Source organism: Eublepharis macularius, chromosome 5, assembly GCF_028583425.1.
Source record: "Eublepharis macularius isolate TG4126 chromosome 5, MPM_Emac_v1.0, whole genome shotgun sequence".
NCBI classification, from domain to species: Eukaryota; Metazoa; Chordata; class Lepidosauria; order Squamata; family Eublepharidae; genus Eublepharis; species Eublepharis macularius.
Genome location: NC_072794.1, coordinates 30,805,194 through 30,821,079, shown reverse-complemented (window position 1 = coordinate 30,821,079; position 15,886 = coordinate 30,805,194). Strand labels below are relative to the sequence as shown.

Below are 15,886 nucleotides of genomic sequence, written 5' to 3'. Positions count from 1 at the left end.
AGACCAGACAGTGTATTTTTCCACCAATCAAAGTGCTGATTCTACTCCTTCCATGGCAGCCATTTTGCAATTACTCCTCAAAGCAGCCATTTTGTATTGTTATCTACTAACTTCACTCAAAATTCTAAAAGCACCTGCAACCTCAACAAGGTTAAGGACCGGTATATCGAGGGGAAGACACTTCCCTCTCAGTTCTCTTCTGAGAACATTATCTCTGGTAATTGCCTCAGTGACACTTTTTTCTTCTGTCTTTTTGTACTTAAAATTTTGTGATGAAAAGTAGCACTCCCCTCCAACCATTTTTCTCGGTGGGGAGCATCAAAGGATATATCTTATAGGTGAAGTTAATTGAACCTTGACTTCAAGATAACTTCCACCTCCTCTCAGAAGGAGTGAGGTGGTCTGTTCTTGGTCGTTGTTCTGACCTTTTGCCCTTAGCCAGAACTTTCTAGACTTCTTCCCAAATTAGCAGACTGTTCTTTCAAATGGACTGCATTGGGAGGGAGGGGAGAAGCCTCTTGCTTTCAAAACCATGTTAAGCGAACCACTTACGAGAACTATTCTCTAAGATCCAGCCTATTGTGTGGTTCTAGCTATGTCAAAACGAAAAGGCAATTGTTAATGGCATATAATCAAAATGTTTGGGCTCACCTGTTCTCTCTCTAGTTACTGATGCTTTCCAGTGTGGCTGTTGATACCAAATGGACATAATTCAAATGTCGTGCTATACTAAGTCCAACTTTGGAAAAAGTAAAATTCCTCTGGCTGTAATAAGCTTGATGTGCCATTAATGAGAAATTTTCCCTATCCTGATCATCTCCAGTCCAGCCTCAAAATGGAGATAAACCACCTGAGGAGACAGTGGAAGGAGGGAGGGAAGTCTTATTTGATCATTTAAAAAGATTTCAAGTGTCAGATGATGCTAGGGTAACACACTACTTGGGGAAAACTTTAAAAAGCAAGTGAGGTATCCAGCTGCCTCCAGTTTCTGGGAAGTGTTGCATCTGCGCCTAGTTTTTAAGCACAATTTGTGATCCAAATTAAATGCTGCCCACTAGGGGCTTGATAAACCACCTGCCTAGCTAGCCTGAAATATAGCTGATAGATTTTTTGAGGCACAAGCTGTGCAGCCTGTTTTAGGCTGACAAGTCTACATTTTGTGATTTATAGGAGTGCCATTTTTTTCCTCATAAGACTTGCTATTCCTTGAGTAGGACAAATGCCCCACCGTTTAGGGCTTTGGATTCATCACGGCCTGTGTTTGAGGGGACTGGTTAGTACGGATTTTGTGTCCAAATATCTCCTCTAGGCTGAGTTCTTTTTCCCATGCCGGAATGTTCTTGTGCCGGATGTAACGGAATTTCCGAGCATCAGCATAGGACTTGAGGAAATCAGGTCTGGAATACATGGTCCTGAGGCGCCCATCTGCGCCATAGGCATCTGGATCTAGAATCAATCTCTCATGAGCGAGAGAAGGTCTTCGCTTCCATGGGGGATTCACAAGCTTGATTGTGGGGCCCTTGACTCCAGCATCTGTAACCTCTTTAGTTGTGAGACCTTTCCCTTGTTCCTGTCCGCTATCGGGCTCTTCTCCTTCCATAGATTCTGCTGAGATGCTCAGCTGCTTGGCGATGGTGTTTTTAAGAGCATTCACTTCACTGTCAACAACAGCAATTTGGTCTTTGGTCTTCAGTGGTGGCAAATGCCCTTTTTCATCTTCACAGCCTGGGACATTGCTACTATGTGAATGTGAGGAAGATGGGTTTGTCGGCTTGGGTAAAGTTTTCCTCATGGTTCTAAAAGAGAAAGAAAGTTATGCAGCCCTTGGCCTAAGCAGAAATGATGCTTCATTTTCTCATATCACAGAGTTTAGTGAACTGAGTTCAGCTGCCAGTGCCATCTACTGAATAGGTAGTGCAGTCTCTGGGCAGAGACTAAGGTTCACTCTGCACGTGGAGGTAATTGTGTGCAAGTGTGGCCACAGAAACAGGAACACTTTTTCCCCTCACACTGTTTTTGCGCAGGGATATACACTTGGGAGAAAGGCTGGAGCTTATCCTCCCTCAGCAGCAGCTTTCCAAGCCCATTTGGGCTCTCCTTTTTTAATGCAAGCCATTCCCCAGAGTGTCTGTATGAGCCTGGGTTGGCTCTGTAGCAAACTCGTGAAGGAACTAATGTTTATAGTGACCCTGCACTCATGGTGTTTTCACACTATGGAGTAGTTCCAGTGGAAAAGGCCATGAGTTGGTAGAATGAATAGCTCCCTGTCTTCCCCAAGCAGCCTGCTCCTTGACCTGAGACTTCTATGTCAGGGTCAGGACAGCATTGCAGGAATATGCACCATAGTTCCAAGTGCAACAATGACAACAGGGGGACTAATAAAATCACTTATTTGTCTCTCCACACTGGTAGCTGCTCCCAGCTGAATGGACAATTGTTTGTTTACATTACTTACAGTCTGCCTTTCTTACTGAGACTCGTGGAAAGCCTAGAGTTACTGCCACCTATGTTGTAGCCTTGTCATTTTGTGGATTTTTTAGGTCTCTTGTGATGGGAGTAAAAACAAAGTTGTGTGGGACAAGCTCTCCAATGTCAAATGATGAAAATTGGGATAGTAGTTAACAAAATTGGACTCTTACCACTAAAGTTTTGCCATTGCAAACACTTTTTTTCTATTAAAAAGAACTTCCAATGTGCAAATTTTGCCATTGCAAACACTTTTTTTCTATTAAAAAGAACTTCCAATGTGCAAAGTTGGCTAAATTCTGAACAAAATGAATCTAAATTTTGAGACAAAAGGCATCTAAATGTAGACATCTGGATCAAGATTTTGCACTTTGGATGTCTTTTTATTCTTTATGCAAGATCAAACTTTCCCCCTCTTAGGAGGGGTAATTTGTACGAGAACACAACCTTGTTAGAAATATTTCAGAGTTCTGCCCCCTATTTTAATTATTATCAAGCCCAGCTATTCATGGCAGCTTACAATACTTAAAATTTTTACATTTTGTCCTTTAATACAACATGTATTTTACTTTATATAAGTCTGCAAAAATTTAAAAACCCACCAGAAAACTCAGGTGTATTAATATCCTGCCTATTAAATATACTCAGCAGCAATAAAAGGAGGTAATTAAAAGCCACATCAAAAAGCAACCTTAAAACCAACCTGTTGGGAATTCAGTCCCTACAAAAAGGCTTTCAGGATGTCAACATTAAGGGAACTGATGGCCCTCTAGGGGTATAGAATTCCAGGGATTAGGGGCTACAGATGAAAAATCCCTCTGTATCCGCCAGCTTCATTTCACCCAAGTCTGGCACATCAAGAGTGGCACCAGATGAAGAAAGAAGTAAACAAACCTGTTTTCTAGTGTTCTGGCTAACTGATGCAAAGGCCCTGGGATGACTTACAAATCCCTTTTATTTGATTGAAGTTATTAATATATTTAGTAACTTTAAGCAGGTTCTTTTCCTTTCGCTTCTTGCTGTTGTGAATTACAAGATACCATCATTCTGTTGCTTTAGCCCTTCACCAACTTTCTGGCCACAGACCTGGTGTGAAGCCCAGTGGGATTTGGCCATAAATATTCTTAGAAGCCACCCCATTTCTAGAAGTCCAAAAATGAAGCCCTTGCAGTGCCCATTCTTACCGTCGTGCTACATCTCTGGAGATATTGTCCCACCTTGTCTGATGAGATAATAGAGGGAGAGCCATGTTTATGCCAATACTTCCTGTGCCCAGGAATAATTTCTGCTTGGAGTGGCCTAGAAAGAACAAGAGAATGATGGTCATTGGAATTCTTATGCTATGAAACAAAATGTTGAAATTCAGAAGCACCAAAGCACAAGGCACAACAAGCTATCTGAACGGTCTCCCAACAGGCTTTGAAACAGAGCAGGGGAGCAGAAATTGGGGAAGGGCTGCTTGAACTCTTTCTGCTGTTTTCTACTCATAATTCACCCTCCTTGAGAGGCTTTTTTGGGCTGCAGGGGTGAAGATTTTCTTTTGTTTGGGGAAGTAGCTAGGAGGAGTTGGATTTTTGAGCAGAAAAACAGCAGGACGAGAATGAGGAAGGCAGCCCCTCACTTTTCCATTCTTCCCCTTCGGATTACAGTTTCTGCGGCTGCTTTTCAGATCTTTAAGCAATAATTGGGAGACTGTTCATGTATCTCCCACTTACTGTCTGCTTTGTCTCCCAGTAGTCTTCCAGAAAGAGCACCTTGCGCTTGGTCTCTATTCATCCTGACATTGGCCTCTGTTCATCAGCCTGTTTACATATGTCCCCCTGCTTTGCTTCAGTCTTTCCCAAACAACTTTTTTTGGAAAGTTTGCAGTAAAAGCAACTTTGGATACCATGTTGGATGGGAAGGTATACATTTTACAAGGCCAGCCATGATCAGTGCTATTTTTCTTGCCTTGCCCCATGCTACTGCTACCCCGCCCTTTCCTGTGTGGAGTTATTAGGGGAAAGTTGCAGGGTGCACATTTCCTGTTGTAATTCCATGAAGAAAGTGCTAGAGATTTACTTATTAAATGAAAGCTGGGAACTAGTAGATTGCAGCAATATATTGTTATGTTGTAGCAATCTAGTATTTCCTTTTTTTTATTTAAAGAAGCCCTCCATTGAAGGGAGGGAAGCAGGTTGCAGGGGGCTAATTTTGTGGGCATTCCATTGTCACTGGGAATGGCTCTGGATTCACAGCAACAGTAAGAGCTCCAGAGACAATAATTTCTGTGAGGAAACAGCCCTTCATTGATCAAGGGTTCCCAACGTTTTTGAGCCAGTGGGCATTTCTGGAATTTTGAGGAGTGATGAGTGCTGCCTCAAAATAGCTGCCTCAGGAGGTGGAGCTGAACAGAACATCTCCCTCCTCACAGCTCCTGGGAATAAGGAAAAACTGAAGTGGGAATGGAACCACACGCTGACTAAAGAAAGCCCAGGTGCTTACCAGTCATTCTGATCTTCCAGTGGAAAACCCTTTCATTTGAACGAGAGCAGTTGATAGCAAGCTGAGATAATAATAATATTTGATTTATATACCACCCTTCAGGACAACTTAATGCCCACTCAGAGCGGTTTACGAAGTATGTCATTATCCCCACAACAATCACCCTGTGAGGTAGGCGGGGCTGAGAGAGCTCTGAAAGAGCTGTGAGTGACCCAAGGTCATCCAGCTGGCTTCAAGTGGAGGAGTGGGGAATCAAACCCGGCTCTCCAGATTAGAGTCCCGCGCTCTTAACCACTACACCAAACTGTGTCTTACATTGGCCCTACCCACTTTTTGAAAAGCTCAGCAGGTGCCAAGGGAAGTATTGGTGGGTGCCAGCGTACTCATGGGCACCACGTTGGGGAACCCTGGACTAGACAATGTATAAGACCCCTTCCATCTCTAGGAGGTCCATGAATTAATCTATTCGATTTATATTCCGCCCTCCCCACACCAGCAGGCTCAGGGCGGATTACCATTTGCATACAAATTTAAAATACACCCATGACAATGACACCCATACAACTGTATTCTAACCAGTATTCACACACATTGGTTGGGGGTGGTGATGGTGGATTTCACTTTTCTAGTGACAAAATGCTATGCCTGAAATTCTACTAGTTTAAGGACATCATCTGGATTCTTTGCTGTTTGCTGTATTGATTGGACATAGCTTGAATCTATTCCTATTCATAAGCAATTAGTTGTAAACGGTGAGCATGGGCATGTATACCATTGTCTGCATCCAAAAGGCACATCCAGTTATTTCAGAGGGACCCGAGCGAGAACTGCAGTGTGAATTATGAAGGCACAGCCTGCATTCACACTGATAAAACATTGAAGGCTTGCTTCCATGCACAGACATCCCTTGTTTGATAAGGATCTCTGTACCCAGAGAGGAACCCATGTCAAGGCTAGTTGACCCAAAACAAGAATCACTGATTTCTGAATGCACTAAGGGAGCTTTTTCATTATGTTGGATGAAACCAGAAGTTGCTAGCTCCTCACTTTTCTGCAATCGCTGGAGTTCCTGCTGCAGCCGCCTCTTTTCCTTAGTTATCGAATTCAAGTAGGACAGCCGGGCTTCTTCCAGACTCCGCAGCCCATGATTGAGCCGGACCTCTGCTCTTTTGACATCTCGCCTCTCTGTTTCCCAGTGTCTGAAGTCCTCGCTTTCGGCCATGAAGTCCTCTTGATGTTTGCCTAGAGAAAGGGTTGCCCTGTGAATGTCCACTCTAGACTACCCCTTCCAGGTCCCTCCCAGCCAGGTTAGGATGACAGGCACACTTGGAGAAATCTGAAAAAAATATGGCAAAATCAGAATACTGTCTTCTGTGCTTGACAACAGTACATTTTAGAACTCTGCCAAATCAAAAGGATAGATTAAATCCTGACAACTTAATCTGAGCCAATGATGGGATTTTCCTGGACTCAAATTCAGAACTCAGCCCCAGAAGGTATTATAGTATTCACATGGCTGTTTGCATATATAGGAAGAGAATCTCTTAGCTCCCACAATCCTTTTTTCTGGATGCTGATGCTCCTGCATTGGGGGGGGGGGCTTTTTGAGTGTCTGAAGAGCTTCACGTAAAATACTCCTCCTTACAATATTTTTGTAAGAAAGGTTGATATTATTTCCCAGCCCCATTTTTGCAGGCATGGAATTTGAAAGAGAGTTTTACCTAAGCCCACCTTGTGAATTCATGGTAGGGTTGCCAACATCTAGGTGGGGCCTGGTGATCTCTCAGAATTACAACTGATCTCAAGATGACAGAGGTCAGGTCCTCTGGAGTAAATGGCATCTTGGGGCATGAGTGGACTGTATGGCATTACATCTCACTTGGGCCCTTCCCATTCCCAAAACCTGCCTTCACAGGCTCCACCACCAAATCTCCTGGAATTTCCCAGTCTGGAGTTGGCAGCCCTAATTCCTGGACACAGCACCATTTAAACCAGGGACTTCACACTCATGGTCATATATTCTGCCACCTCTCAGACACCCAAGTGTAAGAGTGCGGAGAAAAGAATCCATCCATACTCTTTCTATCTTTTCCCTTGTGGATCAAGCTGGCTTACAATTTGAAATTTTAAAATTACAATAAACCCCCCATTAAACACCCTTCCCTCCCAAGAAAATGCTTGCAGCTTCTATCCCATTAAAAACAGTCTTGCTGCACTTCCTAACAAATTCTAAAGACCCTCCCTCAAGCCAGGGTGGTTAGAGTGCTGGATTAGTATATGAGAGAACCAGGTTCAAATCCCCACTCTGCCATAGAAGCTTGCTGGGTGACCTTGAGCCATCAGTCTCTCTCAGCCTAACCTACCTCACAGGGTTGTTGTTAGGAGGATAACATGGAGAAGAACAATATAAGCTGTTTGGGGCACCCATTGGGAAGGAACGGTTATAAATGAAGTAAACGAGCAAACAAACAATGGCTAATAAAAATTCAGTTATTGTTTTGTATTCTGTATCTTAATAATCCTTGTAGCACACAGCTACATATCTGTTTTGCTTGTCCCCTTTCCCCCCTTCCTTTCTGTATCCCCTTTTTGTTTCAATAAAATAAAAATTATATTTAAAAAAATATTGTTATGGAGCCTGGATCCAAGACATTTTTTGACATAGAACTGGTTCAAGCAAGCTACACATACCCTGTCGGGGCCTTCCTCAGACAGATCCAAGCCAAGTCCTGAGGGTTAGCCCTGAAAACTGTTCAATCACATTACATTATTTAGGTGTACACTGAAGATGGTTTAAGTATTTCAGTTAAACTTGTCATGTGACAATAACACATGTGCCATAAACACCAGGATATACTAGTCAAGAAGCCGTGGCTGGTGTGCAACTCCTTGTCAAATGTATGCTTGATGGCGTCCCTGTTTTTCTCTTTTGTGTTATGTATGAAAAGTTTCCTCTCTTTCCACGTGTCATTAACACTGATTCAGCCTGGCTGATGCCCACGAGACCTAATCCCCCTGCCAATCGGAGCTGCCAGTCACAGCAGAACTGGGACTATAGCATGATTCTTGGAAGGTTGGGGTTGGCACAAAATCCTTATACAAATGTATTTTTTCTCTTTCTGAGTCTGCTATTGTTCCAAGCACGTGCACATTTTCACAAATACATGCTTAGTTCTGGCTGCAATTCTGTTCATGTTTATGCTGTTGGAAGTAAACCCTCTATTGAATTCAGTGGGATCTTACTCTTTTGACTCAATATAGGTCTGTTCCCTCCTGAAGGAGAATCCTAGGTTGGCCAGATTCTGAATAGAGAACCCTTCTGCTGTTTTCCTTGGATGGGGGTTGCTAAGAGAAAGACTGCTACCTGAACCACAGTTCATACACTGTTGTGTAATATGAGAAAGTAAATCTTTGTTTTGCCGTGCTCCCTTTTATTATATGGCTGAATCTATTGTGCTAATGCTAACTTCCCTGTGTGGTTTACTTCTTGCGCTGCAGTGCAACCTGTAAGGAGCAGGATGAATCCCAGTGCTCTGCTTCTGGTTCTGAGTTTGGTCATCTTGGTTACCAAGAAGAGGTTCTCTCATTCCTTGGCGTTTTGCCTGAAGTGCCACCTGAGGAGTGAGTGGGTATTGAGGATATAACATGTTAATAATCTCTGAGGCCCTGGAATGAGGAATTGCCTTAGCCAAAGAGCAACAGGGGCAGCTGTCTCGAGCCCAGCACAGGGATTACCTGCTAGTAATTTTTCACCTCCCAGCCGGGATCTGGCTTCCATTTTTCTGCTTGGCTTAGGCAGCATTTCTGTGTTTAAAACATATACACAGAGGGGCTTATGATCAATGGTACATTGTTACTTGGCATGGGAGGGTAGGATGACGAAAGATTCTAGTGGAATTGTGAATTTCATGCTTCCTCCTTTGAGGGAACTTTTTCATATCCACTTTTAAGACACCTCTTCCTATCAGCCACCGAATCCCCCACACGCAGAAGATTCTGGGGCAAGGCTGGGTACTTGCCCTGCATCCCAAGAGTTGCACCATAGGATGTGCAAACTACTCCTCTGTAGCTGAACACTGAACACACCAAGCTGAATCAGAGCCTTGGTCCAGCAAGGCCAATACTGTCTGCTCGGATTAGCAACAGCTCCACAGGCAGAAATCTTTCACATCAGCTACTACCTGATCCTTTGATCTGGAGATGCCAGGAATTGAACCTGTGACTTTCTGCATGAAAAACAGGTGCTCCATCATTGAGCAGTGGCCCATTGCAAAAAAGGTTTGGTAGTGGTTGAGCAGGCTCTCTTTTAGGGAAGCTTATCCCACCATCCACTCACTGATTTCACTGGGGGAAACTGATGAATTTTGAAGGGCTCCAGGGCTATCCCAAAACACTAAATAGCATCCCCCTTAACATCAAACAGCAAATCTAGACTAACTATTCCTATTCCTCCTCTGTATTCACTGACACTGTTTAGAGTTCCCACTCCCAACTCCATACACAAGCACTGAGAAAGAACAAACATACTTGTTTACTGTTCTGCTTGTGAATACAAAAGAAGAGATAAAATGTTTAAAGGGAAAAGTGGTTCCACCATAAGCCGTGACCAGATCAAAGGAAAGAGCAAGAGTCCAGTAGCACCTATAAGACTAACAAAATTTGTGGTAGATAGAAGAAGTGAGCTGAAGAAGTGAACTGTGATTCACAAAAACTCATACCCTTCCACAAATGTTGTTAGTCTTATAGGTACTACTGGACTCTTGCTTTTTTCTGCTGCTACAGACAGACTAACATGGCTACCCATCTTGACCAGATCAAAAGAATACAAGTGTCCTTTGCAGTTAACAAGAAATTTGTGGCAAATTTTCTTAGTCCACTGAAGACAACCTTCAACTGACAAAAATGTCCATATTGCAAGGATACAGAAACCTGCACATCTGGCCACACCCAGGCAGTCTGTGAGGGTAGGACAGCATTGTTCATGCCACGGATAAGGATATGGGTGACTCGCAATACTTACAGTCTCAGAAATCCTCCCGTGATGTAAGGTGCTGTTTCTTACCAGGACTGTGAACCTGAAGCTGGTTAAGGAAATTCTCACCATTCATTCAAAAGATTAATTCTGTTCAAGGACCACCCTGAGGCTGACCCTTCTTGCCATTTGTCCAAGAAGTTATGCAGGCAAAGCTTCCAGCCACTCAACCTGCTTGCAGGACTGGGGAAGGTGATACATTTCCAACCCTGTATGCAAATCCCATTATGGCTGTTACCAGTTCTACTACATGTTTTTTGCCGGGAAGGTGGAGGCTAGGGAAGGGCGGTGATTTGGCTCAGGGGAACAGCCCCACAACAAAGAGCTCTGTAAATAGGAAACAGACGTGTGAGATGAAAGCAAAGCTTTTTCCGATAAGATGGGGGGAAAGAGTCCTGCCCAGATAGGATAGTGTGTTTGCTTTTTAATAGAATATTGATGCCCTTATGTCAATTATATACTTTCTTTGCCAATATACTTATGAATAACGAATTTTCGGTTCTGCACCTCAAAATCACTTTTTGGACAGGTCAAACCAGATATCCTTCATGGCAGGGGTTACTGTCCGCACCACTGTGCCTGTCCCAAAGCATTGTTTTTGCCCAAGTTGTGCTCAAGCTTGATTCCCCATAGGCTTCTCTTTACAATACACCAGCTGCATAAAATTAAATAGGAGTTCAGTCACACCGTAAAGACCAAGAAAATTTATTTCAGCATAAACTTTTACAAGTCAGTTTATGCCAGAATAAATTTTGTTAGTCTTTAAGGTCTCACTAGAGTCTTATTTCGTCATATAGCTGTCTTTCTGCAACAGTTTCAAAAACATAGCTGTGTTATGAGTCTGTTGCAGCAGAAATAAACTGGAATCTGATGGCACCTTAAAGACTAACAAGATTTTATTATTACATAAACATTCATGAACGAAACCCTCCCACTAGACTCCTGTTTGTTCTTCTGTAGCCACAGTCCCTTCCCTAACACCTTACATCAAAACAGGACTTGTTACTAACAACTGATCTGGGATAGACCCCCTCAATACCAATGTGTGGAAGAATGAAGAAACAACATTGACTATACAATCTGAACTGAAGGATCAAATTCTATCTGGAAAACAAAATAATATTTTGCAACACTCCCTCTGCAATTCGAGTCCAAGAAAAATATTTGAATGGACCCTTGGGAACCAGTATCTTTACTGTAATTTGTTTGCTCGGCAAACTTCAACTGGGACATAGTTTACAAGGAACTCTAAGCTTGCAACCCAGCCAATGGAAGTTATGAATGTGTGAGTCCATACATAGCTACTGTGTTACAAAACCTAGCAACTAGAATCCGAGGGACTGCTTGGTTCCCAGGGTGTATTTCCCTGGCTCCCTCCAGAGCTTTAGACCAACCCCATAGTGCCTCTAGAGAAAAGTCCCTGGCAAGGGAAGAAACAGCTTCTAGTTTTTAGGCTTTGCTGTTAGCATGCTGGGAAACTTACCTGTGCATTGTCAGCATTGACAACACTGCCATGATGTGATGGGCAGAGGAGTCAGGGGACACACGTCCCCCTCAGACTGCGGCAGGATCAGCCAGCACTATGAATTACCATGCACAAATACAGGCCCCAATATCCCAAGGCCAGGAGTGAGGCAGACAAAATCATCTACTTAAAAACCAGGGCTTAACACATCTATGGGGGCTGCTTTTGATTAGGGAAATGGCATGGGGCAAACTTCTACCCTCCCTTCCCAAGCGTTCCAAACCCGAACCATATTTATTCCACAGATAATTTTGCAGCTAAGTTACTTTGTGGGGGATTTAATCATGGGTCTTCAACATTTTATGTAGCTTGGTCCTTACTATCTGATTGCTCGTCTTTATTATCTCTGGGGCAAATATGAGACAAAGGTAGAGAGAAAACAATGTTATCTAGTCACCACTAGGTGTCACTATATTCTCATATATTCTTTAAAGATCAACGGCTGCCGGTCGGCAAAATGACCTGCAGGAGGCACCTTAGGCCTGTCATAGACAGTGCACAGTAGGACTTGGGAACATCTCCATTTCTCCTGGGTCATCTGTTTAAAAAACAAACAAATGCTTTTTCTTTACCGGTTAAGATACTTCCGCTCAGCTGCCTCAGCGGTAGTAGGAATATAAATAGAAAACATGAGAGTATACAAGGGGGGGACACTTGCTGTCTATCATAAATCAGTCACTCTCAATGCGCTTTTCCTTGGCCATTCAAAGAGATGGTTATCCACATGCTACTTTTTTAAAAAAAAAACTCTATATCAATAGGATTGGAAGAACAGACTCCCCATAAACCAGAGGCACTGCTGCTGAATTATTTACCTGATTTATCTAGAGATCAGCAAATGGCTGCCTTAGCAGCCAGGCTGGTTTTTGCCAGGCAATGGAAACAAACAAATAAAAATACTCCTAGACTACAAGTCAGGTTGTTGAAAATAAAGGAGATCAATACTTTAGTGAAATTAACCGCTTATCAGAATTAGATATTTATAGTATAGACCTTTTATGGTCAAGAATGCTACAAAGAATGGAACTAGCCATTAGATAATTAGGAATAGTATCAATATCGTCAGTTGGTGGTGATGTCTATGGAGGCAGGACAAGGGGACTTAGATTGATAATGTATTTTACAAATATTGGTATCTTTTGTATATATTTGTAACCTGTTTATTTTAATATTTTTAACAACAATAACATTTGATTTATATACCGCCCTTCAGGACAACATAACACCCACTCAGAGTGGTTTACAAAGTATGTCATTATTATCCCCACAACAAAACACCCTGTGAGGTGGGTGGGGCTGAGAGAGCTCCAGAGAGCCGCCCGTGACTAGCCCAAGGTCACCCAGCTGGCTTCAAGTGGAGGAGTGGGGAATCAAACCCAGCTCTCCAGATTAGAGTCCTGTGCTCTTAACCACTACACCAAACTGGTTCTCAGGGTTTTTAAAAACCCTGGCCAAAAAACCCCACACCATTCCTAGATGTGTCTAATTATCATCTACTCACAGTCTCTAAACTGCCTTTCTGAGCTTCAGTGATTGTGAGAACAGTGACTGACCAACTCCAGATATTCTTGGATAACTGGTGCCCTGGACCCTTTTCAGTGTGTGTTCAAGATAGACTATGGGACAGAGATGGCTCTAGTGGCTTTAGCTGATGACCTCCACCTGAATGTAGACAAAGGCTATGCTTCTTTGTTGTTCATCCATGATCTATCCCCAGCCTTTGATATAGTAGATCATGCGCTGTTTGGAGGCAGAAGAAGATGTGCCTTGGATTGGTGTAAATTTTTCCTCGTGGAACAGACTCAAAGGTTGCTATTGGAAACTAGTAGCAAGTATCTTGCAGGGTTCCACAGGGCACAACCTTATCCCCCATGTTATACATCTATGTAAAGCCTTTATGAGAAATCATTCATAGCTTTGGGACTGGATATCATTAATATGTGAAAGACACATAGCTCTGTCTCTCTATCCGAACCCCCTGGTTCTGCAGTAGAGGTCTTGAGCTGCTTACTGACTGCTGTGGTCAAATGGCTGAAAGTGAACAAGTTCAAACCGAACTCAGATGAGACAGAAGTGATGCTGGTGGGGAAAGCAGAGCATTTGAAGGGCATTGTGCTCCCTGCTTTCAATGGGGGTCAGTTGACCTTTGCTGATTCAATAAAGAGGACTATACTGGATCCAACACTGCTGCTAAAGAACAAGTTAATGCAAATACAGCTACAAAAATGCTTATCATCTCAGGCTAACCTAGAAGATTGGTCCCCTTCCTTGACACAGATGATCCAGCCACCTGGATCCATGCCATGGTAACATCAAGATAGACTATTCCGATAGAGTCCACATAGGTCTCCCTTCGAAATCAGCTTGGAGGCTCCAGTTAGTGCTGAACACTATAGCTAGGTTATTATCTGGAAGTAGATGGAACATGCATATTAATCTGCAGCCACTCCATTGGCTACCATCAGTTACCAGGCTCAATTCAAGGTATTGGCTATCAAATACAGAACCCTTCATGGTCTCAGTCCCTTATATCTATGGGCCTGCCCTTCTCCTTATACTCCATCTCAGCAGCTTCGTTCATTTGACCAGGGCCTTTTACTGGTGCCACTCTGCAAACGGGCAAAATCAACAACTCCCCAGACATGAGTATTCTCTGTTGTATCCCCCACCTTATGGAACGGTCTGCCTGAAGAAGTTAGGAAAGCTCCCGCTCTCCTGGCCTTCTGCAAACTACACAAAACTGAGTAATTCAGGAGGACTTTCATATACAGTTAGGAGGGCTGTAATATAAGGAAATGGTAGTGAGAGAGGCTTGAAAAAGGGAGTGTGGACTGTAAACCTGTGTACCTACTGAGTATTTCTGCGTTGTTTAATATGTCATGGAAAATTGTTTGTGCTTTGTTTCAGCATCGCTTTTCATTTCTATATCGGATTCTGCTTGTATTCAGATTTCTGAAATCCATACTCTATTGTATTGTTTTTGAATGTTTATTGACCTATGCCATGTGACAGGTAGACAAAGAAAGAAAGAAAGAAAGAAAGAAAGAAAGAAAGAAAGAAAGAAAGAAAGAAAGAAAGAAAGAAAGAAAGAAAGAAAGAAAGAAAGAAAGAAAGAAAGAAAGACTCGCAGGGGTGTCTCATTTTCTCCTCCTCCAGTATTTCCTCAGTTCCTTCCTTGAAAGCCCCCATAACCTCTCCCTTTATCCTGCTTCCTTCTCTCCTTCCCATTCACCAACCAATCAATTTTTAGCTGCCCCCACCCTGCCTTTAGCGTTCCCTCCTCCCTCTGCCCCAGACAGCCTCTACCTGGAAAAAGTCTGGCGAAATTGTTCTGGGCTGAGCCCAGTTCCATGGAAGGAACATGCAAGAAGCGCCTCAATTTCCCTGTATTCTACCCGCCCCCCCCCCAAGAATTGCCTGCTCTAGGTTGGGAAATTCCTGGAGATTTGGGGGTGCAGCCTGGAGAAATCAGGGCTTCAATTAGCAGTTCTATTGTTGTTGCCATCAATGGCCACAGAAGGCACTTGTTTCTTAATATGACTGGTGGGCAGGAGCTGCTTCTATGATTTTGGTGTGTGTAGCAGGGTAACTCCCCAGTGGTTTTTGTCCCCAGTGGTTTTTGTTTTAAAGGTTTCAGATTTTTCTGCAAACCTGGGTCTTTTCTCATGTTTGTAGAAAGATCTATCTTGTCTGCACATGGCTCCAGTGTTTGGATTTAGGTATCCACAGATTTGGCCACAGTGAGAATTAGAGATATTGATGATAAAATAGTTTCTCTAATCCATGGATTTGGAAAGTCTTATGGAGGCCTTCCAGATATGATACTTTACGGGTCCAAGGCACTTCAGCAGTAACAAAAAGGTGAGCATTTCAGTGCTTGAACTCTCTACTGACCAATGGAGAAAAAAGAAAGCCAGAACTTGGATATGTGAATAAAGTCTCCAAATAGATGACAGGATCCTGAAATATACATGTCTATCTGTTGGAAGTTTGTTTAAGTACTGAAGCTCATGGCAGTTCCATTAGATCTGGATTGCTTCAATCTCAACCACCCTGTTTTTTCATCCATTGTAGGTTTGTATGGAGCCTTATATCAATATATCTAATTCTCAACATGGCCAAACCTGTGGATACTGAAATCCAGAGACTGGAGCCATGAACAGAAAAGGCAAGTCTCCATACCTCTTGTCTAACACCTTAATAGTTACACCATACTGACTTTCATATCTATAGTGCTCTTTTTTTCCAGGTGTGCTATCAAGCAAAAGAGGGGGTCACCTTACATTCACATGTAAGTTACAGGTATGCCCAGTAATAAAAACGTTTGTGTATAACATTTTAGTGAGAGTTGTTTTATATTCAGGGACATCTTCTTTAAT

At 42.9% G+C, this 15,886-nt stretch overlaps 1 protein-coding gene across 2 annotated transcripts; it reads right to left on the bottom strand.

The window, feature by feature from the left end:
• Positions 1-682: 682 nt before the first annotated feature.
• Positions 683-10,171, bottom strand: CCDC190 (coiled-coil domain containing 190). Of its 2 annotated transcripts, none has more exons than XM_054981920.1 (4): positions 9,971-10,171; positions 5,998-6,286; positions 3,651-3,765; positions 683-1,796 (listed from the first exon to the last, which is right to left on the bottom strand). In XM_054981920.1, the coding sequence occupies exons 2-4, from the start codon at positions 6,170-6,172 to the stop codon at positions 1,232-1,234; spliced, it is 855 nt and encodes a 284-aa protein (XP_054837895.1). In that variant the 5' UTR covers positions 6,173-6,286; positions 9,971-10,171; the 3' UTR covers positions 683-1,231. The 2 variants fall into 2 exon arrangements, with proteins under 2 accessions (XP_054837895.1, XP_054837894.1); XM_054981919.1 differs by having other exon boundaries at positions 5,998-6,192.
• Between the last annotated feature and the right edge of the window lie 5,715 nt (positions 10,172-15,886).